Below are 24178 nucleotides of genomic sequence, written 5' to 3' on the forward strand. Positions count from 1 at the left end.
CTGAGGCAGAACAAAGACATTACTGCCACCTCAAGAAATAGTTTGCTGGTCTCCCCATCGCCTGACTGGACATTGCCCCCGCCCCCCTCCACCTTTAAATTTGAGGCTGGCCAACAAGAGCTACCAAGAGGCACTGACTGGTTGAGAGCTGCCTAGTTATGCTAAGTTCCGGTGCAGGGAGAGGCAACCCGTTTTTCAGCCTTTATAAAGGTTTCTGTAAGCCCTGGCCCCCGGTGTCTACCCTCATCAATGTCACTGTGGTCAGGACATAGACAACAAAATATGAATGCTAACTCCCCTCTTCATGAAAACTCCAGCAAGGCAGAAATTTTCTTGATGTGTTATATATCTAGGACCATATGAAACTGTCCTTTTGATTAATCGTTGCTTAGGAATGAGGAGTAGCCATCAGGGCTTCCCAGATTTGGAGTCAGAACTTCCCCTTTTTCTCAATAAGAGCACCCGTATTCGTGGCTTTTATACATGCGCGGCACCACATGATCGTGTGTACTAGAACTAGCACGTTATTTTTCACCCTTTCACTCTTACACCTGTCACAATTCTACCCTCTTAATTGTGGTTTGAAAACACATATACAAGACTCAGAGGAGAGCATGAGTGGGTCTATTCTGAGGTTACATTTATTTGTAGTCCCCCCACTTCCAATTTCTTTGATGATTTTTCCCATAAGTGCATAAGCTGCAGGGACTTAGTAGAAGCAGGCCGCTGCTCCTAAATGTGATTTGGACCATATGCTTTCTACATTCATTCCTGCATCGGCTTTTCTTCTCTGCACTAACTGCTAACACGTTATAGTCACCTTGAAATTTCCTCTGCTATTTTCCAATTAAAAGCTTAATAGCCCTGGAAACGGAGTTCATGTGGTGAAGTTTACCATAGCCCCTTGTTCTGAAAGGCTTTCTGCTGGGATCCCATTATGTGCTTGAATAAACCCTTTCTGCAAACAGAAATGGGACTCGGGGTTGTCAGGTGTTGGGTTACAATAGACTTTGAGGCAGGGGACATTTTACCAACATAAATACAAACCTGTCCCTATAGGGAGATGTTGTCAAATACTGGGATATGGAAAACATTCCCATCAAATATGAGAAAAGGATTACTGCGCTATATCAAATGAGTATTTAGATCTCAGCCCCCGATGTGCACTGGAGTGAAACGGCCCCGGGACCAAATAATGCCAGACTGTTTGAGTGGCATCGGGGTTGGGTGGTTAGGTGATGGAGGGAGGAAAGAAGTTTGCCTTGGGAGTGATAATGTCCCCACAAACCTGGTGCAGAGTTCCGCTGCTTTCCTTAAAAACAAAACAAAACAAAACAAAAACAAAACAAGAAAAACCCCTTTATTCTCATTTTCTTTATATGTTTCCGTTGACCATTGAAGAAAATCGGGAGAAATTAGGTTTTGAAAAAAAGTACTTGGTTCCTGAATTTCCAAGAGACTCGGGAATTTCAGTGTGAAAGTTCCCAGATCCGGTGCCATTCGCGACCCTGCGTATCTGCCCTCTTGTGAAGCGGCTGTCAGGTCCTCACTTCCCTGCCTCAGGCTCACTGGGCGACTGGCGGACCTCTGCCTCTGGTCCCGAGAATTTAGGAAAATTCCTTCCATTTGTAGTGTTTTAGGGCTTGTTTTCCTAGCGAAGGGTGGGAGGAGAGGAGGGATTAAGGGGATAAGAGAAGGGGCCAAGCGGCGGGGTCCCGGTCTGATGCGCTTTGGGGGAAATGCTTCCAGAGTTAGCTCTCAAGAGCAAGGTCTTCCTGCCTACGCCCCAGGAGGTCAGCCCCCCGCAACTCCCAGACGAAACTGAAACCCGGAACGGTTAACAGGGTCCCATTTTTAATCCCCTCCCCTCACCGAATCTTTCTAGGTGGAGGTTGACTGTTTAGAACTCTTGGCGGTGCTGTACTTGAATTCACAGCAAAAGACAGAGAGACGTTTTCGGGTTTCTTGCTTGCTTCCTGGGCAGCATGATGGGGCCTCCTGGAGCAGACAAGGGCCTCTGTGCATCAGAGGGGTCTGGCTTTGCAGCGTACTCGTCTACTCTCTCATCTAGTATTCGGTTCGCCCACGCCGCTCAGAGATCATCTTCGTGTATGGTTTTAGCATGCGAACAGACTACCATCTTCCCCCTTCGCATCATCATGCTGCCTGGCGCCTACTGTATCCTCCAGTAGCCTTTTGTTTGTTTGTTTGTTTGTTTGGGGGTGGGGGCGGTTAGCCGTCTCTGTGCGTGTATAGTGGTCTGCAGTAGGAGAGATTGTACACGTAGGAGATTTGAAACACGCAAATAACATTCTAAACAAAGTTTTATGCTATCTTGTGCAAGGTCCCTTTCCCACCTCCCACTCAAAGACGTTTATGACTGGGGTCTATGGGTTGGGGAACGGGAGTAGCTCCATCCCTTTTCCTTAACTAAATCCCAGATTCCCTGGGGATTTGAATTGGGTAGAGATACCTCCGTTTGATGAATCGATAGCTATTGGGAAATGGGAAGATTTTACCCGATAACTTTTGAGACGCTAACGTGGCTCCTTGTTCTGCTTTCTGAAAGTTTCCACCCAGCCCATAAGTAAAATATCCACGTGAGCACTTCCTGGGCGCTTCAAAACACAGAGTGGTTTTTTATTTAAAAACGGTAAGGGCGAGTAGAAAAATAAAATTAGCCCGCAATACGAGTTGTCAGACTGCCAGATTTTCAAAAAACCCTCATTCTCTTGCAAAAAGAGAAAAAAAAAAATGTTGCAAAAGGAAATCGATAACCCCCAAATTTCCTCAATCTCTACCACCCCCCGCCCCGCCACCACTAACTCCCCCCACATGTGGCCACAGGGTTAGCGCTCTTCAAACGTGAAACCGGGTCGGCCCAAGTGAGGTCTTGGGTGCACCCGCAACGCTTGCGCAGGCTCAGCCCTCGCGGAACTATGTGTTTGTGACCGAGTGTCGGCATAACAGCGACATTAGGTTCAATGCCTCCAGATCAGGCCTAAAGGGAGGAGATGAAAGTGTAGAAGAGCGGCCACCTCACTCGCTTACAGCACCCCCACCCTCACTCCCGCCGGTCCTCCCCTTCCCCGCCCTATGTGCACCACCGCGTTCCGAACCGCCGCAGTCCCTCCCGCGGCGGGAAGGGGTAGCGGAGCTGGCTTGGATCAGGGGACCGTGAGCGCCCCCGCGAGAGTGACCTGGCTGCAGGTGGCAACGAAGGTGAAGTGCAGGGACCTGAGGAGCGCGAGGAAGGTTGGGGTGGGGAGTGCAGGGAGACAAGGACCCTGGAGGGACTGTTGGGGCGGGGGGTGGGGAGGAAGGAGGGGTTGAGAGAGGGAGGCGGAGGAGGTGCTGGGCCCGGCCAGCAAGCAAAGGAGCGGCAGACGAGCTGTCTCAGACCTTAATCAGAGCTCTTGCCGGCTCCTTACAGCCGCCGCAGCGCCTCGGCTTAGGACGACTTTCGGGCCGGGCTGTGCGCCCAAAGCAGCATCCGGCAGAGACGTGGCCGGCGTGGGGATTGGTGGGGGCTCAAGCCGGTAGGCCGAAGCTGTGATCGCCACCGAAGGAGAGTCGGCTGCAGTACCTCGGACCTCCCCAGAACGCACGCGGCCTCCAGGGCTGTCTGGGGCCGCGCCACCCGGAGACCGCTCCCTGAGCCGACCTCCCAGCTCAGCAGTCCACCCTCCGCTGGCCTGCCCCCGCCGCCAGCCCGTCAACTCTTCCCGGAGCCCAGGGCATGAACGGCTACGGCTCCCCCTACCTGTACATGGGCGGCCCAGTGTCGCAGCCACCGCGGGCGCCCCTGCAGCGCACGCCAAAATGCGCGCGCTGCCGCAACCACGGCGTTCTGTCCTGGCTCAAGGGCCACAAGCGCTACTGCCGCTTCAAGGACTGCACCTGCGAGAAGTGCATCCTTATCATCGAGCGGCAGCGGGTCATGGCGGCGCAGGTGGCGCTGCGCCGGCAGCAGGCCAACGAGAGCTTGGAGAGCCTTATCCCCGACTCACTGCGCGCTCTGCCCGGGCCCCCGCCGCCTGGGGACGCCGCTGCCACCCCTCAGCCGCAGCCAACCTCGCAGCAGTCTCAACCGCCGCCGCCGCGCCCAGCTTCTGACTTGGCCGCGGCCGCCGCGTTACGCTGGGCAGCCGAGCCCCAGCCGGGAGCGCTGCAGGCACAACTCGCCAAGTCAGGTAAGAGCGTCAGCGGTGCGCGAGCTTGGCCAGGCGTGTGGGAAACTTCGAACGTCTACTGTGGCTCTGCTCGGGAGGCAAGTTTGGGAAGTTGGTCTGGCCAGGCCTACCTCCACTAGGTTGGTTCTTACTTTCCCTTCAATCTGGTGGATTCGGGATACCCGCGGGAAAGGCAAGCAAAATGGCTGGACTGTGCGTCGGGATCGCCAGGTACCTTCCGCAGATTAAAGGGGAACCAGTCAAATTCAAAGGATAGAGAGGTCGAGACAGGACCAGATTTAAACTTATGCGCACGCACTCATTATTGTGCGGTCAGTTTTTCCTGGCTACGCGTTTTGGAGGGTCTAACTTTTGAGGGTAAGAGTGGGTAGGTGCAGCTTAAAAGCCAAAGCCTAAAGCTTGGTCGTGCTTCTGAGCTTGATCTAGGGTAACTGGAGCGAGGACACGTTATCTTCAACTTGGGGGAACCCTAACCTTTTTAGGTGCGCCCAGTGACCTCCTGCGATCTGGTTAAAAAAGCCCCATTTAGGAGCGATAATAAAAAAAAGTTCCTGATAGTAAAAAAAAGACTCCTAACCTGATAGCGGACCAAAAATCTGGGGTGTCCAGAGTCATCTTTTGCAGAACCACTTAGGTCCTTTAACACCCTTTGGCAGGCCATTTCAGCTGTCCTTCTGGTTTAAAGAAATAAAAACAAAACTTGATCTATAGTGAGAAAAACTACTCTGGCAAGCCCTTTCCAGGTTATAGGCGGGATGGGCCTCAGGCTGCTAAACCCTGGGTCTGGAGCAAAGACTTTCTTGTCTCCCCTTCCCTTTGCTGTTCTTGCCTGGCTTCTCCGAAATGCTTTATTGGCGGGGGTGTGGGGGGGCGGGTCATGCTCTAAGCCCTGGAGGTGCCTAAGCGTGGCACCCCCAGTTGAGTCTCATTCTCTTTCCTCCTGAGAAACCTCTAGCTTCTGTCCTGGTTTTGGGTAGCCCAAACTTTCTTTTGATGGCTCTTGGAACTCTGGACATGTGTTCATTGCTCCCCTTTCACTGGTGCAAATGTATAAAGAAAAAAAAAAAAAAAAAAAAAAGCCCATCTCCTCAGGGAAGTAGGCATGCTGCAATTAAGAACCAGAAGGCTTAGAGCCTTTCTGTAGGTTGAACGGAGGAAGAGGTGTCGCCCCCCACCCGGAAAGACAGTCTCCCTGCCTTCTGGAGAGAGGTTTGCAGAAGCACTGAACTGCTGGTTGGAGCTGGGAAAACTGTGCACTCACTGGGTTAATGGTGAGTTGATAGGTAGCCTGGAGGGTCCCTTCTGCTGCCCTGTTGCTCTGTTATGCCCTCCAGGCCTGAGAGGAGCTTATGTGAAGGGTAGGACTAGGTGTTTTAAGGAGAGTAGAGTTCACTGCACATGGATTTTTCAGATATTTGGTCCAAAGGAAAATATAAGTATTTCTCAGGTCGTGCCCTCCAGTTGTCTCTCTCTTGTTCCCTCATCTCCTCATATATGCAAATTTTCCACAGAGGAACACAAGGGGGCAAAAGAGGAATTTTTGGTTTTGCTTTTTGTTCCTTAAGATTGTTTGCTTTCCTTGTTTGCCTAAGATTAGAACTAGTGAACTAGGAGAGCTTGGGCTCACTCTAAAAGTGATTACAGGCTAATATATTTTCTTAATTTTCTTTTTCCAGTTTCCCTGACTCAGTTGCCACCAGGATTAGAGCAGGTGTCTGAGTTCATGTCAGAGGTAGCATTTTACAGTGACTGCCTGTCCCAGAACCCCACTGTAATATGGCATTGGTTTCTGTGGTTTGTGTCCAAGAGGGGACTCCTTTCACATCCTGTGCTTTCCAGATTGTTCTTTGAGATAACCAAAGCCCATGGTTTATAAAGAGTCACAAAATCCAAGAGTACAGAAAGGAGGAGGAGTAAAGAGGCCAAGAAGGAAGGCGGAGTTGAAGCTGCAGAAGCAGCAGGACACATCCTTTGGAAGAATAAAAAAAAAAAAGAAACAGATTTCAACTGGATAAACCAGACCTAGTGCTCTTTTACTTCTACCAAGTATTTAGGGATAGCCTGAGCCCTCCAAATTGAAAGCAAGTAATTGCAAGGAGAGGTCAGAGTGATTACTTTGAGTGATTGAGCCAGCAAACACCAAGGGCTAGGCTTCCAGACTACCACATACCTTGTACATTGATTTGCACAACTTTAGTTTTCTTCTTTCAGTCGGTTTCACATAATTCCATTCTTCTTTTTAAATAGCCAGTCACCTACCAATGGGGTGGGACAGGAAAAGAACAGACAATTGTTTTTCGCTAAGAATTACAAACACACAGGCAGACCCATTCTATGCAGGAAAAAGGAGAAAATCTATTTGGGGTTTAAGTTAGAGAAAACTGACCACGAATGCTTGTTGCTATATGTTACACCTTTTTTTTGGAGGCAGTTAATGTATTTGTATGTAACATACCAGGGATATTTAGAAGCACAACCGAAAATCTTTTATAAGTAGCTCATGATATGTAGAGAGTAAGCAAAGCTGTATTTGAATGGTAGATCCACAAATACAGTAAACACTCACACATCAGGAATCTCTAAATATCTGCTGGCAAATGATGCAGATCTGCTTCTTTGTGAACTTTGAATTAAAGAACATGGTTAGTCATTTTGTAGGGCAAAGGCTCTCTTTAGTACATAGCTGTGGTGAAAATTTTTTTTCATGGGTAGAAATGCAGGTGTTACCAGCACACGGAGTGTTATTCCTCTCTAGAAATTTTTGAGAAAAGCACATGCCCTGGAGAATAGTATGTTTGCTGGGCATCCTGGAGAAAAACCTACAGGTTTAGGGAGCAGCACCTTAATACCAAAGCTAAATTTTGTAACTGGAAGATACAAATTATGCTTCAGATTCTTTAAAGGAATTCAACAGTGTGTTCGAGCATCCCTTTCAATGTGGTTCTAAGGAGAACTTCCATATTCTAATGATTAGTACTTCTAGCTATGGATTGTAACATTTTTTTTTCTTTTCAAGTATAGATTTCTTCTCCTTGATTACTATCTATGACTGACTTGAAATTACTACATTTTGATATTTTGATTAAGCCTCAAATTCTAAATAAGCTTCTTTATACATACTATGGAATTCACTCTGCTTTTCCTCATACCCCTCCCCCCCATGAAAATGTCACAGGAAGCAGGGCCATCTTTCAGCTGTTAGTGTGTCTTAATCAGCAGTCTCAACCAGCCAATCCAGCCTTTCAGGACCATGGGCTGCAGAGCGGAGGGAAGTTAAGGGTCACAGCCAAGGTGAGAAGCTGAAGTTACAGTCCTGTGTTCTTGCTCTCCTCCTTACTCCCAACTTTTCCTCCAGTAGAGTGTTCTGGGTGGCTACAGACCGTGGTACCATCTGTGGCTGTAGATTGTTCTTAGGTCTATGTCTACTATCAAAATAAATATGTATACAAAAATCTTGTAAATGTTCTTAGAGAAAGAAATCAAAACATATTTGGTCAGAAATAGGACCTACTTTCCAGTTGAATTCTTTTAAAGGAGAGAACAAGATTAACTACAGGGAGAGGATTTGGGGACCTGCCTTTATTTTACTTTACCTCTTACATCCCTCTCTGCTCCTGGCATCTTTACATCTTTATGGTTGCTCTGGGCTTTTCAGCTCCAGTTTGATTGGGTCTTCCCTGTTTCCTAATTTTAATTTTGGGTGGGTTGTTTTGTTTTTGTTTTTGTTTTTGGCACCAGGGGCACTTAACTACTGAACCACATCACCAGTTCTTTTTATGATTTTTATTTTGAGACAGGATCTCACTAAGTTGCTTAGGGCCTCCCTGAGGCTGGCTTTGAACTTGTGATCCTCCTGTCTCCTGCCTGGGATTACAGGCATGCACCACTGAGCCGGCTTAATTTTGCTTTTTTGAAGGATTTTTTTTTTTTTTTTTTCCTCTCCAAAAAGAAGCACCTGGAAGTATAATAGCTGTTAGGGGAATACTCATCCAGGCTGGGAAGGGAAATTCTCTGTGACTGTAGGCTAGGAGGGAAGAAAGAAGTGGGAAAGAATTAAAAGTCATCTGTGAACTGTACATATGAATTGAAAAACTAAGTCTGGAAGTGAGGGCCTTAAAAAGCAAAAATCAACTCTGTAAAAAATGGAATAACCAAATGTCATTGCCTCTTTCAAACCTGGCTGGGGATGGGACTGCGCGGCATGGCAGGCAGGGGTGGTTTTGGAGTTCTAGCCCTTGGCCTTGCAGGCGGGCGCACAGCGCTGTGCACTTGCTGCAGGGCGGTGGGGGTGGGGTGGGGCAGGGGGAGCCGCTGGCCTGGACAGGGACCCTGGCCCTGCGGCGCGGGGCCTTTCCTCTCGCTGTAACGAACGGCAGGCAGGGAGCTCGCAGAGGCGAGCGGTTGTGGTGTCACGCGGCTTCCCTGCTGCCGCACGGGGCTCCCTTGCTCCGCCCGGGACAGCCCTGAGGCCAGCACCCCTTGCCGGGCCGGGTCCTCACTGACTCTCTCGGCCTCTGGGGAACTGGGAGCAGTGTCCGCCAAAGAGCAGGCGCTAGCCTTCGCCTAGCCATTCCTGCACTCGGCCTCGGGGACGCTCTGCTCCTTTTCCCACTGTCTTAGGGCTTCTTAGCCTCGCGTTCCAAAGGCCGGGGCTCTGACTTGGTTTGCCAGATTTTAGCAAAGAGCTTGCTAACCGACCTCCCCCATCGCCACCACCACCATCACAAAACAACAACCACAGCCAACAACAAAAACAAACAAACAAAAACCCCAAACGCCAGATGTTACTGAGACACCTTCTACTAAAAAAATTTCATTTTATATCTCAAGTTCCAAATGTAACCGGGCATCCCATTATTTTATTTAGCCACCGTGGGCTGCAGAGCTCTGCGGAGCCAGCTGCCTCGAGGGCCGGAGGGTGGTTGGTGTCCATCTTGTGGCCTGAGGACTGGGCGAGCAGGAAAAACGAGGGTGTTCCACGTCTGGGAACCAGAGTCCACTGCCCTCCGGGGAAGCCTCCCCCCAGCGCACTCCCAGTGTTATAAATCTGGCGGATAGCCGTGCTCTCCACTTACACAACCAACTTTTCTTTTCCCTGATGGATGAACTCCCGAGTTTAAAAGATTACAGTAATCACAGGAGGACAGTGTAAATCGAATCTGATAGCAATAACTTTCGGAGAAGGTCAGGCTCAAGTGAAATGTTACCAAGCAACAGGCATTTTGTTTGCAAAATACAATCAAAGAGCATTGATGAGAAATTCTTTGCTGCAGCCAGTCAGCACTTTCTGCTAACAGCTTTACAGAGGGAAAGGGAGTAAATCTTCATAAATCAAAGTCCCTGGAGGACTTGGAGCCCCTTTCTGGAAATGTTGCACTTCTTCCTCACAGGGAGGAAGACGGAGCCCAGTGAAAATCCATTTGCCTGGCTGCCTCCTCTTTTCTTCCTTACTTCTTCACCTCTTGTTTTTCTCCCTTCTTCCACCTTTTGATCCCTCAGCCATTAACCTCTCAAGTCCTGGGACCCCCTTGTCTAGTCCCATGGGCTCTGATAGTCTGGTGGTCCTCGGACATCACAGGTCCATCACTTTGTATTTGTGGCATGTTTTGACCAGACTCCCACTTCACTTCAGTGAGTCCTTCCCTTGCCCAAGCAACACATACTACTGTCCTCAGAAGGGAAACAAAAACATAAGTAGACAGGATTCTCTCCAATTTATTATGCAGTTAAACAGCTATAAAAACTCAATCAACTACCAACTAACAATAACATTATGAAAAACAACACCCAGGGCATCGGTTGTCCATAGAATCTGTAATTTCTCTATTGCAATTACTAGGCACAGAGATTTTACAAGCTGAGATCAGTGTTCTACTTTTCCCCACTGATGATTATTTTGTTCGGTGTTCATACCTGTAGCACCCATAGTCTTTAAGTGTGAATGTTTACAACAACATTCCCACCCAAGAAGACACTAGTCTGCCCAACTGATGGCTTCTGAGTTTCTTACTGTGTTTCATGGTAAAATCTGACAACTGAGCAGAGAACTTGGAATTTTGCAACATCGGTTAGTAAATCTTAAGTCCCTTGGTGGCCTAGAGGTAATGTTTTGATCATCTATGTATAACCTTACCTAGCATAGTACCTTAGGCGCATAGTAAGGGATTTAAGAGTATTTGTTAAATAGAAGGATAAATGAGTAATCGGCTGTGATTTTGTAAATTACAATATGTAGATTTGTAGGTAATTTCCTTTCTATTTCTTGAAAAGTGCTCCCTTCTGAGTTGAGAAAGAGATCTAAACTGAAATTTTGCAAGATATATGAAGTCCACAGACACAAACTATACTTCCTTAAGCCTACCCAGTCCTTTATATACCAGTGTTGCCCCAAAACATTGGTTCTAGGGAACCATCTTGATTCCTTTATAAAGTATTAAACCAGTGGTGTTATTGATTTTTAAAAAGCAAAGCATGACAAATCCTGCCCCTAGTAAGAAAAGGAAAGTTTTTAGACTGAGATTCATTCCCTGTTACACTTCAAATTTCCAACCATTCAGCTTTTTATGACTTATCACTTCTAGAGTGAGCTAACTACAACAGAAAGTGTAAAAGCTTGTCCCTGGCTAGAATACTGGCTGAGCAGAGGTGCCTCCATCATGCCTGTGCTCTTCTGCCATTGCTGAGATGCTATGCTTAGAAATCTATCAGGGAACTGTTACTTAGAGGTGCATTCCCCAAAGCTCAAATGAACAGAGCTTTGAACATAAAATGCATGACATGATTTCAAAAGGGGAAAGAGTTCTTTGTGATTTCTGAGCTAGGAAATTGCTCTCTACTCCAGAGCTTTTGGGTTTTCATTCTGGTTGTCAGATATATTTTGTTTTTGTAGATATAATTGGGAGGAATGTAGAAAACCCATGACATTTAAGTCAGAAAGATTTTCTTTTTTTAATGTGTTTTGTGCAGAATGTTTGTTTCACATATGTGGTGGTCTTTCTCAAAGTATTTGAAATGGATACATAGATTTTCTGTATTTACTGAGCTGTGTTTTTTTATGAAGAAATCCAAAGAAAGTTGGATTTTGCCAACTGTACTTTTGGATTTGGAGGTAACTTCTAAGTGAATGGATGTTCATTTTCTCTACTTAGTTAAAAGTTTTGCAGTTAAAAAAAAAAAAAGGTCTTGTAGCTGTTATGCCATACACATTTTAAAGTTGGTAGCATGATTATCCATAGAAAAACTTGGCTTCTTAACTGAATAGGTACTTCTTTCAACAAACCATTATGTTAGTGAAAAGCTTATGGCTGTATTTTTACCTCATGAAATATGAAATTGAATCCTGAATGTTTAGTAAGAATTTTAACATTTAGATGTTTCACATTGGAAATAGCACATTCTATGACTGTCAATTACTAGTTTATAATATCAGATAAATTGATTTCTTCCTATTTTTGACTCATAGTTTTATCTTTCTCTACTCACATACTAGAGTTTAAAATGTCAGTTGAAATATACTCTTATTCTTTATGTTCTAGGAATTGAGATCTCAGTTTCAAGAATAGAGAGAGGAAAGTGTTTCGGGAGCATTTCCTGTTTCATTTTGTTAGTTGGCAGTTTCACATTTCATCATCTAGAAAGGCCTTTGTGTTTTAAGCCAACATGAACAATTTTTAAAGTCCATTTAGAAAAAAAAACCTAGAGATGTAAAGAAACACCTGTTATTAAATTATAATTTATCATGATTCAAAACTCACCCTCTATAATTACTTCTGAAAGTCTATATTTAAAACAGAATAATTTAAAATTCTAAAAGAATTAACTAAAACTAAAAGTTGAGGTACAATAATACAACCAGTCCTAGACATCGTAGTGTCACAAATTTGCAGGCACTATATAGTCTGCCTTTCTGAAATCATTGTTGGATAAGGAGTTGTCTTGATGTAAGTTCAGAGGCCAGTCTTTCTTTGCTCAATTTTGAAACCACAACAGCCTTGGATGTGAATGGGGATTCCATTGGCCCTGGACCTCTTAGTAGGACTTTTATGTGCTGCCAAGGTGCATGACCCCTGGTCCTTGTTTCTTTCCTTATCTTCTATCTTCTCTTTAAACACAGCATAAACAGTGCTGAGCCCAGTTGGTTGGAATGCCCTAAATTTGTAGATTTGATTCCTTTGACATCCTGTTAGCATTTCTCACTTTTTAACTGTAGCCTGGATACCCAAATGGAGAGGGCTGGTCAAATGTGGACAAGGGTGGATGATTCAGCACAGCCTCTCATCACTCCTTAAGAAGTAACCAAAGTGCATGATGCCCTGGCAGGGGTCAAAGCTAGCACAACAAACAGGAAAGTGCTCTTGTGATCGGCAGAACCTAGGAAACTCGGTACAAAATTGGAATTTGGGGTTTCTAAAGTGGATTTAGTGGATCCTGCCATCTAGTATCCAGTTGTTAGGGAGAATATATCTGTTGTCATCTTTAAAAAATACTTCATTTTTGTAATGTAGATCTGCTAGATTAGTCAGAATAACATTCCCTAATTCTCTCACTAACCTTCTGCTCTTTGGGCCACTTTCTTCTGGAGACTTAAAGTGTGATATGGAAGAGTGAATTTGGTTGAGAAACTTCAATAATTTTTTTCCCAAAATGCTGTCAGTGTTTGAAATTCATTCAAGGTGAGTAAAATTTACCTTTTTAAACACAAAGCTATTTTTAGGTTCACACTTTTAAAAGAATAGCTGAGTTTTGAGCTTTCTACCTGTCCTAATGTACCCTTTATTCACAAGAACAATCAGTCATTGCTTTTGCTTAAAAAATTCTCCTTATCTCCTATATTGCTAATTACTGTGTATTATATTTTTCTTGTGTGTTGTGATAAAATTTACATAAAATAAAAATTTCCATTTTAGCCACTTTTAGATACACAATTCAATGGCATTAAGTGTATTTACAATGTTGTCCAGCTATCACCACTACTCATTTCTAGAACTGAAACTTCTCATCCATTAAATAATAAATCCCCATTCTCTCTTCTTCCACCTCTCATAATTACCATTCTATTTTCTGTCTTTATGTATTTGCCCATTCTAGGTATCTCATAAGAGTAGACTCATACTATTTTTCTTTTTGTGTCCAACTTATTTCAGTTAGCTTAATGTTTTCAAGGTTTATCCATATTGTAGCATATATCAGAATTTCATTCCCTTTAGGTACTGAATAATATTACATTGTATGTATATGCCACCTTTTATTTATTTATTCATCTGTTGATGGACATTTGGGTTGCTTCCACTGTTGACTATTGTAAATAGTGCTGCTAGAACATTGGTATACAATGTACATCGTGTTGGATGCTTAGAAAGTCTTGCCTGGCTGCAGTTGCTTTACCTTCTGCATCTTAATTTCCCCAACATGATAATAAGTTCCATATATTAGGGGTGAGTCTTATACTACCTACTGTTTTTCCACACTTTGTTCTGTTTCCTGTCATGTCTTGATTGAATATTAGAGGAATATAAATACTTGATATTAACAATAATGTAAACTAAAATTAAAGAAATAAGAAAAGGGTTTGGAGACACATAATATTTTAAACATTATTTTATGTCCATATTTACCTGGCTAGAGTATTTGACCTGTTTTCCCAAGCTCCATTAAACAGGGACCAAAATCTAATTGTATTCTCATTTCATTGCTCAGTTAACATACTATCACTGTCTACTCATTTTCAAGCATTTAATAATAGAGAAACAGCCAGAGATATGTATGGAGTTGTAAGGAAAATTTAAATGGGTCTAGTTGATTGGAATGTGAATCAATAGAAACTTTTTTTTTGTTGCTGCTTTTGTCTTGTGAATTAAGGAGATGGAATTCATAAACCACAATAATTGGGAGGAGAAAGTTGGGTCCTCCGTTTCAGGAAGTTGTAGGAGAGAAGATGTCAAATTCTTGTAAAGATAGATTGTGTCCCAGAATCATTATACAAAGCAAAGCTGACTTCATATGTGTGGATTGCAAATGAGCCCCACCTTAGATACTTAATATTTTGCATTAAAAAGAAGCTACTTAATTAAATTTGCATAAGTATGAATTTGTATCAGACTTATGATCAAAAGTTGCACTCATGTAAGAAAATTTTAAAAACACATTTACTTAATGTTTTACTCATATTTATTGTCATGTAAGGAACCAAAGTTTTGTTTTTCCTTTATATTTAAAACACATAATGCATTAGAAAAATGTTCATAAATGGGCCTTTGTTTAAGGCTTTTAAAATAAACAACAACAAATAGCAGGAGATGGTTTCTGGAAGCTGCTTTGATGAAATTTTACCAGCTGGCTATCTGCACATGATCAGGTGTGCCCACAGAGAGGTTGACAATGAGGCTATTCAGGCAGGGGAGTAGAAAACACAGGCAAACCAACTGTTGACAACTGAGTCATTAAGAATTTTTATCTTCAGATTAGTTACCCTGGATTGAGTAGCCACAACTAGTACATGTGTATGGTGTTTTGTTGTTTGTATGTTTTTATTTTTGTGGTGCTGGGTAGCAAACCCAGGGCCTTGTACTTGCTAGGCTGGTGTTCTACTACTGAGCCACATCCCCAGTCCAAATACATGTTTTTTAAAAAAAGGATAAAAATCTATTTGTATATTGCTTGGTAGTTAAAAAAAAAAATAGGTCCCTTTATTATAGAGGTCTATTAGAATTTACAACTGCAAAACAAACCACTTTTGCCTTCTTTCTGCTGACTTAGCCCTGTAACACTGACTGGCCTTTATTGGGGGCAACAACTTTAGTCAAAATGTGAAATTTGCAACTGATTTGTCTCATAGCAAGCCTTGCCTTTATTTGGGAAATTTTCCTGCTTCTTCTTTTAATATAATTCAAAATCTACTTTTGGGGCTGGGGGTGTGGTTTAATGGTAGAGTGCTTACCTCCATGCAGGAGGCCCTGGGTCCAATCCCCAGCACTGCAGAAATCAAGCAAGCAAGCAAGTAAGCTTTAAGTTATTTCCATGAAGGCTACTGACAAAACAGTTCATGCAGACATGTCTACCTCCTGCTACCTATAGACCTGGAGCTGTGGATCTGTGGTGTCACTGATGGGTGTTACTCCCCGTGCAGTCTCACAAACCCTTTCCAGCCATTTCCTTTTCCTCTCCAGTAATTTGTCCAGTCATTCAGAATTCACAGCTGGTTTTGTTTGCCCTCTAGTGCAAGTTACAGGCAACTGAGTTTGCCAGGCCCTCTGAGTAGGATTTTTAAAAAGATTTCAACCCTATAGAGATATCTTTCTTTTGCTCTGGGAATTCCATTAACTAGTTGTTGTACTTGGCAACCTGGTGAAACATACTGTCTGGTACATGGAGACATATTTAATACAAAATCAGCCTCTGGGAAACAGATTTTAAAACCTTAAAATTCCCTATAGGTATGTGGGTTGTGCAACAGCTAATGATGTCTCATCTTCAGAAGAGGAGCTGGAGGACAAGTCAGAGCTTTTTTTCCTGGTTTCCTAAGTTGTACTCTGGTGCTCCCCTCCCTAGCCCAGACTCACAGAGGCGCAGTGTGTTGCTGTTACTGCTCCAAAACCAGGTCTTCTACCACTATAGGATCACATAGCAGTTCTATGGTTAAGGCAAACTCCCATACAACCAGCATTCTGAGAAACCACTCTGCTGTCTAGATTTTATTTACAGTTTTTTTTTTCCATTTGCCAATAGTTTGTATTTCTTTTCTTTTCCTTCTTCTTCGTCTTTTTTTTTTTTTTTCCTTGCAGACTGGCAGTATGTTATAACCCACTGAGTTGCATTTCCTCTTCCAACAAGCCCGTGTGCAGCTCTCTCCTGAGCACATCTGTTCCTCTTTATGCACACCAGGAAAGGATTAACCCAGCTGTCCTCTGCTTTTCAGATTTGACTGAAGAACGACTTGGAGATGGCAACTCTGCAGACAATACTGAGGTCTTCAGTGACAAAGACACTGACCAGAGGAGCTCCCCAGATGTGACCAAAAGTAAGAGCTGCTTCACCCCTGAGAGCCCAGAAATAGTGTCAGTGGACGAAGGGGGCTATGCTGTCCAGAAAAATGGAGGCAACCCAGAGAGCAGACCTGGCAGCCCTAAGTACCATGCGGAGCAGAATCACCTCCTGATTGAGGGCCCGTCAGGGACTGTTTCTCTGCCCTTCAGCTTGAAAGCCAACAGACCCCCCCTTGAAGTGTTGAAAAAGATCTTCCCCAACCAGAAACCCACGGTGCTGGAGCTGATCCTGAAAGGCTGCGGCGGGGACCTGGTGAGCGCTGTGGAAGTCCTTCTGTCCAGCCGGTCTTCAGTGAGCAGTGCTGAGCGAACTTCTGCAGAAGCCGAGAGCCTCGTGCTGCCGTCCAATGGGCACATCTTTGAACACACCTTGAGCTCCTATCCCATCTCCTCATCCAAATGGTCAGTGGGCTCAGCCTTTAGAGTCCCAGACACGTTGAGGTTTTCTGCAGACTCTAGTAATGTTGTCCCCAACCCCTTGGCCGTGCCTCTGCAGCACCCTTTCCCCCAGCCACCCCGGTATCCCCTGATGCTGAGGAACACACTGGCAAGAAACCAGTCGAGTCCCTTTTTGCCCAACGATGTCACTCTGTGGAACACCATGACGCTGCAGCAGCAGTACCAGCTGAGGTCCCAGTATGTCAGTCCCTTCCCCAGTAACTCCACCAGCGTCTTCAGAAGCTCGCCTGTCCTCCCCACCCGCTCCTCGGAAGACCCTCGGATCTCCATTCCTGAGGATGGGTGTTCAATTGTGACAAAGCAGTCTATTTACACCGAGGATGACTATGACGAGAGATCTGACTCCTCGGACTCCAGAATACTCAACACATCATCTTAGAGTGGTAGCGCATGTGTGGTGACCAGACGACACTTTCTGTGCATTGCAATCCTGGGGTCCCCAGGAGAGGCCACATCTAGTGTATACCCTTTCCTTCTGTTTGACAAAGTGACTGTGCTTGATATTCTATACATTAGCAATAAAAACATAACTTATTTAATTTCTTGCACTTCACTGGAAAATGCCAAATAGCTCTGCTCTGTGGCTTTAGTGCTGAATGTTTATTGTAAAAGAGAGTCTAATGCAAAGAATAGTGCTGGGAAGGCTGGGTCCATGGGAGATTTATTTGGGGATGTAAGCTGAAGGTCAGCCTTGCTCCTAAATTCAACCTGGAATATTAAATAAACTAGTATACTTGAATGCTTTTTTTTTTTTTTTTTTTTGTAAAAGAGGGTTCCTCAGGACTTGTGAAACCTAAAGGAAGTGGTTCAGTTGCAAATGGACTATAAACAGGGACATTATACTCTTACACTAAAAATCCTTCTTGCATTTTAAAGAGAGACTGCACTTCAGAATAGAGTGAACTGCTCAGATGCTTATTTAAGCTTGGACAGTTTTCAGAGACAAACTCCATTAAGAATATTCTTTTCACATGGCTGAATCGAAACATGTGTAATGTCAATGTAAAACCAATCACAGCTGTGAACTGCATGAAATGTATTGTGAAATGAACACAAGATTAAGCTTTGTCAGGTTAATGTAGCATGCTAAGGACTCTAGAAAAAATAAACTAAGGAGATGATCTTGGTTTATGTCATTTCTACTTGTGGAAAGAAGATCTCTGAATATAGAAACTTGATATAAAACCTTGCCAATGGGTGGGTCAGGAACCAAGATATCAATTAAATAAAACATTTTTTGAGAAATATGAATGGCAGAGTTTTGGGGCTGTAGTCGGAAAGATAAAACTTTGGTTAAGAATAGAGTTAATTCATTTCTTCCATTCATCCATTCATTTCTCCAATAAATAATTATGGAATGCCTGCCTGCTGGCTTAAGACAACGGACTATCTGTATTATTATCTGAATTCCTCGTGAGTCCAAGATAAGCAGGGAATCCCATTAAGAATGACGAAATGAAAAATTCCCAACAGTGTACAGTGAAATGTGGGAAGGAAGGTGCTTAGCACAGCACCTGACAGAAAGTTCTCAATACATGAAAGCTATTGCTCCTATTAAGTTCAACAACCTTGCATTCAGCATAATAAAATGTGATGCCCTCATTCTCACTTAGAGAAGATGCCATTCTAGTTTGAAGCAAACCATCAAGGACTTTTCCCTTTCATTGTAAAAACATTTCTCAGGGGTGCTGGATATGGCAAATTCTCACTCAGCTCTTTTTTTTTTACAGAGAATTTTCAAATAGTAATTTTCAGTGATGCCCACACCAGCCACCTCTCCGGCTTTCTGTTTCCATTCTTCAGAGTGCTTGAAAGGTATGACTGCTTAGGTCAGACAATAAAGTTACGAACGTGGAAGGGAAAGCAAATAAGCAAATAAATAAAATCTTCTACACAGTCAGGATGTAGAGAGCTCCCAAAGCAAGATTAAGCCTTGAAGGGCCCTTGAGTGCTTTGGAGGGGGAAGGGCAGGTGTGTGAGCCTCAGAAGCTCCTGGCCTAGAGTGGGCCCCAGGGGAAAGGGTCCTATTCAAAATAAAAGAACTTTCCCACTTTGTTTCCATGGGGGAACTTCTGGTATGAGAAATCTTTGAGGAGGCAAAATTCCTTACATTAGGAAGACTAATAGGTATTTAATTGACATAGTTACATACCAAAGTGTTTAAAAGTAAATGCAGTTTATTGTTACTTTAGTGTTTATGTAAAGAAGAAAAGTGAAGGAGTGGAGAGAATAATTTGCACCTGATTCTAAAGACACACATCCAGGACATTTTTGTGTGGTAGCAGTGGCCTACTTAGGGCAAATGTGCTTTCAAAGGCATCTTCACCCCCATGGCTTATCCATGTTTACTTAACAAACAACAATGATAACGTCCCATGTAACTAAGTGGCTGCAAAATCTGTTTCTAGATGTTACTTCTTCAGGGTGAATGACCCAAATTGAGCAAAACTTGGCCGATAGATGTCCTCCCAGCGTGATTTCACCTGCAGATCACCAGTGTCACTGACATTTTACAATGGCCAGCAAAATGGAATTATCTGGAGAGCAATTTATTTATACACTACCGCAGGTGTATTTGATCTTCAACCTAATGTTCCCAAGAAAGAAATGTTTGCTTTGGTTAGGTAAGATTGGTCAGGGGTCTGAAGTAAGAAATTCGTTGTTAAGTTCCTGTCTTGCCCCTAGCATCCAGTTTTGCTCCCTCTGCAGTCCTGATGGCTGAGTCCATTAGATCCTAACTCTGCTCTCAAAGACTATTCTGCCGTGGCATGCAGAATTCAAGGGAACTGTGTTCTCCTCTGCCCACCGACACTCAGCTACTCTTTCACGTGAAGTGGACATCTGGATGCATACAGAATAAAATCACCCAATTTCCAATTAATTTCCAGCACTTAGACCAAACATCTGGGTGTTTGCTCTATGCTCCACCCAGTTTTCATCCATCCACTGATGTTTGACCTGGGAGTCAGTCCAGTCTGATAGAAAGTTAATTCATATTCAGTTCCTCTTTCTCCTCTGGTGAGGATCTGCCAGCTCATAGTCTCAGTGTAAATGCTTTGTTCATCTATGATGCTGTGAGTGTGGAGTGGGTTAGTCATGTTCTAAATCATTCTGTCTTAGAATGCCCGGGGCACCCAGATACTAACTTCCTAGTGCAGATTCCTGGGCCCTGCTTCGTGAGTCAGAATTCCTGAGACCATCTTTATCATCCTTTTCAGGTAATTTGTAAACTTATTGAGATTGGAGCATGACATCTCTCTTCACTATGTCCTTGGGTTTTTGTCTCAACTGTATGCCAAATAAAAGAACTGAGGAATATAAACTCTTATGCTGAGATTTCTAAATCACCCCCCACCACTCCCTTCTACTTTACTATGGCAAGGTGAACAAGTTAGCACATACCCTAGAACAGTTCAAATGGCTTTGGCAGCAGTGTCAATAATTATTAGGTTGGATACACATTTGGGATCAGCAATACCTGTTTCTGGAAACTTCTCTTTGGGAAAGGGCTAGACAACAGCATTAATATGCTATCCTTTTCCCAAAGGAAAGTTTTTTTTTTTTTTTCCCCCCCCTCCTGGTATCAATAATCCTGGTTGATACTAGTTTACTTGTGGCATCTGGGGTTTTAAGAATTAGCAACACTCTTGATGGGGCAAGAGAGTAGTTTCATAGATAAATTGAAAAGCAAGACATTTATTTTCAGTAAATGGCTGTGGTTGATATTATTAGCAGGGCAACTGGGAAGGCAACAGGTCCTAGGGAAAAGGGGCAGCAATCCTAAACCACTGGTTAAGTCAATCAATGGTTCTCCAAGAGCCAAAGAACATTTAAAACTTTAAAAAGAAAGAGGACTAGAGAAGAGGGTGAGAAGTGTAGCAGTCAGATATCACAGGACTTGCTCTTCAGGGACTCTATTTCCAAGGTCCTCAGTTTGCCCTATGGGTAGATCAGGCCAGAGGTGGTGGGAAGGGGGGCATCTTGGGAACATTTGTTGGGTGCCCAGAAAACAGGCTCTGAATGCATTTGAACTGACATATTTGAAAAATGAACTTGATTTCCCTGCATACTGTTTCAGTGATTCATTCTTTATATGTGCATTTACTCAGCAGAAGCAAGTCGAAAATAAGATGGATGCTAAATTTATATGTTAATTTTAATATTGAAGCTATCCTCTATTTGAAAAATAAGATCAATGCTTCAATTTCATTTCTTATGTGAAACTGAATGTCATCGTTACTGGAAAAAAATTATTTCCAAATGCATCCTCCCCAAATTCCAATCTCAGAGGGCAGAGGAGTTTTGGAAGAGGCAATCTTGCCTTTTGCTGATGGTCTATTCAGGATATGCTTCAATGTTCCCACAGTATCATTTACTATTTCAGTGTCAGGGGTAAATAGCAAGGGTAGTGATTTTTTTCTTTAAATTACAATGGAGTTTATTTGCTAATTGGATTCTGAGAGTTTGCTGGGGTTGTTGGACTGTGTCAAGAGTTTCATATATCCCACAGGCAAAGCCACTGGACTTAACCAAAACTAAACTCAGCAGTTGTTGAGAAAAATTATCCTTCCAGAAAACCTGAGTCACTGCTTGGTGGTTTCAGACCACGACCTCACACTTACACTGGGATTTAGATGAAAGATTTCAAAGGTCTGTGGGAAGTTCTTTTGCGGGGAAAGGAAGGAACCTCTGTCTCCCAGCCAGATATGGCAGAACCAGATGTGTGAAGGCTGCTATGGAGGAGGCAGGAGAAGGTGGGCTTGGGATTCTCTTTAGCTCCAGGCTGCTGTGGAGATATCAATGGGCTGTCTTTCCCAGCAGGGGGCAGACTCTCCAAGTAACCACTGCCCTCTTTTGTTGACTTCTGCCTTCAGAGAATAGTGGGGACCATAAACTACTGTGGTGGTTGTGGGTTTCCTATATCCCACCAAAAGGTCCAGGGAAGGCGGCCAGTGGGGCTCAGATCTAGAGTGGTGCCCTTTCCAAATTTGCCAGGCCAGAAAAAAGTGCTATTTAGGGAGGCTTTTTCTACTTTATACAAGGGTACACTAACATGTAGCAGAGACCTTAGAGAAAGATAGAGTCAAGGACAAAGAATGATGGATTTGCAAGAGGACGACTTGAGCATTAAAAGGAATAGCTATGGAAACCATGGATAAATCAAGAAAACAGGAAGTAGTTTCAGTTCACTTAGTTTCAAAAAGCCTCACTTAATGGGGTTGAGATTAGAAATGCAGGAAATATTGTGGTGCTTTTTTGTGATGCTGTGGCTAGATTTCAGGCATTCACTAACATTAGGCAAAGGTTCTTCCACTGAGCTACAACCCCAATCCAGCTTAGTCCTCCCTACTGACCTCAGTATGTCTCTAAAGATTCTCCCGGTTCTAAAACCAGCTCAGGTTACCAGCAACCAAGGTGGGCAGATATCATTTAGGACTGTCTGAGTAGACGACAGCATAGGAAGAACAAAGCAGGTGGATCAATGAAAACCTCTGCAGTGAACACTGATCTATACAGTTTCTTGACTGCAAGTGAAGCAGTCCATCTGCATATCTCTAATACAGTAATAGCCACAAGTCACTGCAGATCCAGAATCTTCAAGAAATCTTATGTTTAATGAGGCTTTGTTATTTAAAGTTCTGAAAATTGGAAACATGCTCTGCACCTGATTATACCCACAGAGAAAAACCTAATTAACCCAACACCGATGTATTCAAATTAGCAATTCAAAGTACTGCTAGATGTCATTTTGAAATGTAATAATCTAAATTCAATCCAAATGCAAATTAATTTATTAAAATACAATTCTCTCAGCATCTCCCATTTTCAAAAAATTATCTAGGGTTATGTGACGCAGGGATGAGCATATAGGATGTATTTTTTTTTCTGTGCTAACCACTGTTCTAACATCTATTAACTTGTTTAATATTTTAATGACCACATGAGATTAGTTAGATTACTCTTCCCATTTGGTAGATGAGGAAGTAAAAACTAATTTGTCCAAGGTTAATTACCTGGAAGTGGTGGATATGGGCTTCATTCTCAGCAAGTTGGATCTAGATTGTGGACTTTGAGTTCATAGGGCTTTTTGGAGCTCTTGGGTCTTTGTCCAAATCACTTGGTTTTCTCCTGGAATGGGAGATGCCTTCACCTGAGCTTTGAATTGCAGCCTGGTTGTTGAGAGAAGTGCCCGGGAGCCTAAGAGGACAAGGCTGCAGAGTCTGGTCTCAGACCAATTAGAACACTTTCTTTCCATCAGCAAGCCAGTTAAGTCTTGCAGCAAAGACCAGAGGGCCTAGGTTTATTGTTTTTCCTGGCTCTGCTGCCCTCTGGAGGTTAGTGGTAGTAAATGGGTGAAACCAGAATTTTCTCTCTTGTCTCCTCCCACCCACATTTTAAAATTGATGTATCATAGTTGCACATAATGGTGGAATTTGTTGTTACATATTCATGCATGCACCAATCTAGCAGTATAGTTTGACCAATATCACTCCCAGGCACTTCCCTGCTCTCTCTCCTCCTCCTACCCTCTGGTCGCTTTCCTTTATTCTACTGATTTCTCTTTGCTTTTCATGAAATACCCCCCACGCGTCTTTCTTTTCCTTTTTCCTCTGTATCTGCCACTTATGAAAGAAAAAATATGACCTTTGACCTTCTGAAATTTGCTTAACATAATGGTCTCAAGTTCCATCCACTTTTCTGCAAATGATATTTCACTTTTAATTATGGCTGAATAAAACTCCATTTATTTATTTCTTTATCCATTCATTTGTTAGTGAACACCTAGGCTGATTCCATAGTTTGGCTATTGTGAATTCTGTTGCTATAAGCATGGGTATAAATGTATCACTACAATATGAAGACTTTAATTCTTTAGGATAAACATTAAGGAATGGTATAAATGGGTCATATGGTGGTTCCATGCCTAGGTTTTTTTTTTTTTTTTTTTTTTTTTTTTTTTTTTTTTTTTCGGTGCTGGGGATTGAACCCAGGGCTTTGTGCTTTTGAGGCAAGCACTCTAACAACGGAGCTACATCCCCAGCCCCCATGCCTAGTTTTTTGAGGAAACTTTGTATTAATTTCCATAGTGGTTGTACTAATTTACAATCCCACCAACAGTGTAAAATGTTTCCTTTTCTCCGCATTCTCTCCAGCATTTACTGTTGTTTTTATTATTGATGACTTCCATTCTGACTGGTGTGAGATGAAATCTCATGTAGGAACAGGTAAACAGCTTTCTCAATAGGACCCCTAAAACTGAGGAAATAATTCCAAGAGTTAACAAAAGGGATGGCATCAAATTAAAAAGCTTCTGTACAGCAAAGGGAATAAAAGTGTGAAGAAAGAACACACGAAATGGTAGAAATCTTTGCTACTCTTCTGTCAGAGGATTAATATCTAAAATACACAAAGAACTCAAAAAACATAATACCAAAAACCCCTAAATAATCTTTTAAATAAATGGGCAAATGAATTGAAGGAACA

The 24178-nt window shown here is 43.2% G+C and overlaps 1 protein-coding gene and 1 long non-coding RNA gene across 3 annotated transcripts; one reads left to right on the plus strand and one right to left on the minus strand.

Annotated features, from left to right (window-relative positions):
* Positions 1-1343: 1343 nt before the first annotated feature.
* LOC306644783 lies at positions 1344-7694 on the minus strand. The gene is made up of 5 exons (XR_013759470.1): positions 6364-7694; positions 4011-4867; positions 3764-3900; positions 1873-3001; positions 1344-1651 (listed from the first exon to the last, which is right to left on the minus strand). It is a non-coding gene; the product is annotated as an uncharacterized lncRNA (long non-coding RNA).
* Positions 3041-18390, plus strand: DMRT3 (doublesex and mab-3 related transcription factor 3). Of its 2 annotated transcripts, XM_079112044.1 has the most exons (3): positions 3041-3222; positions 3434-4193; positions 16108-18390. In XM_079112044.1, the coding sequence occupies exons 2-3, from the start codon at positions 3740-3742 to the stop codon at positions 17070-17072; spliced, it is 1419 nt and encodes a 472-aa protein (XP_078968170.1). In that variant the 5' UTR covers positions 3041-3222; positions 3434-3739; the 3' UTR covers positions 17073-18390. The 2 variants fall into 2 exon arrangements, with proteins under 2 accessions (XP_078968170.1, XP_078968169.1); XM_079112043.1 differs by having other exon boundaries at positions 3041-4193.
* The last annotated feature ends 5788 nt before the right edge of the window (positions 18391-24178 follow it).

This window comes from Sciurus vulgaris (genome assembly GCF_902686455.1).
Source record: "Sciurus vulgaris genome assembly, chromosome: 15".
In the NCBI taxonomy this organism is placed as follows: domain Eukaryota; kingdom Metazoa; phylum Chordata; class Mammalia; order Rodentia; family Sciuridae; genus Sciurus; species Sciurus vulgaris.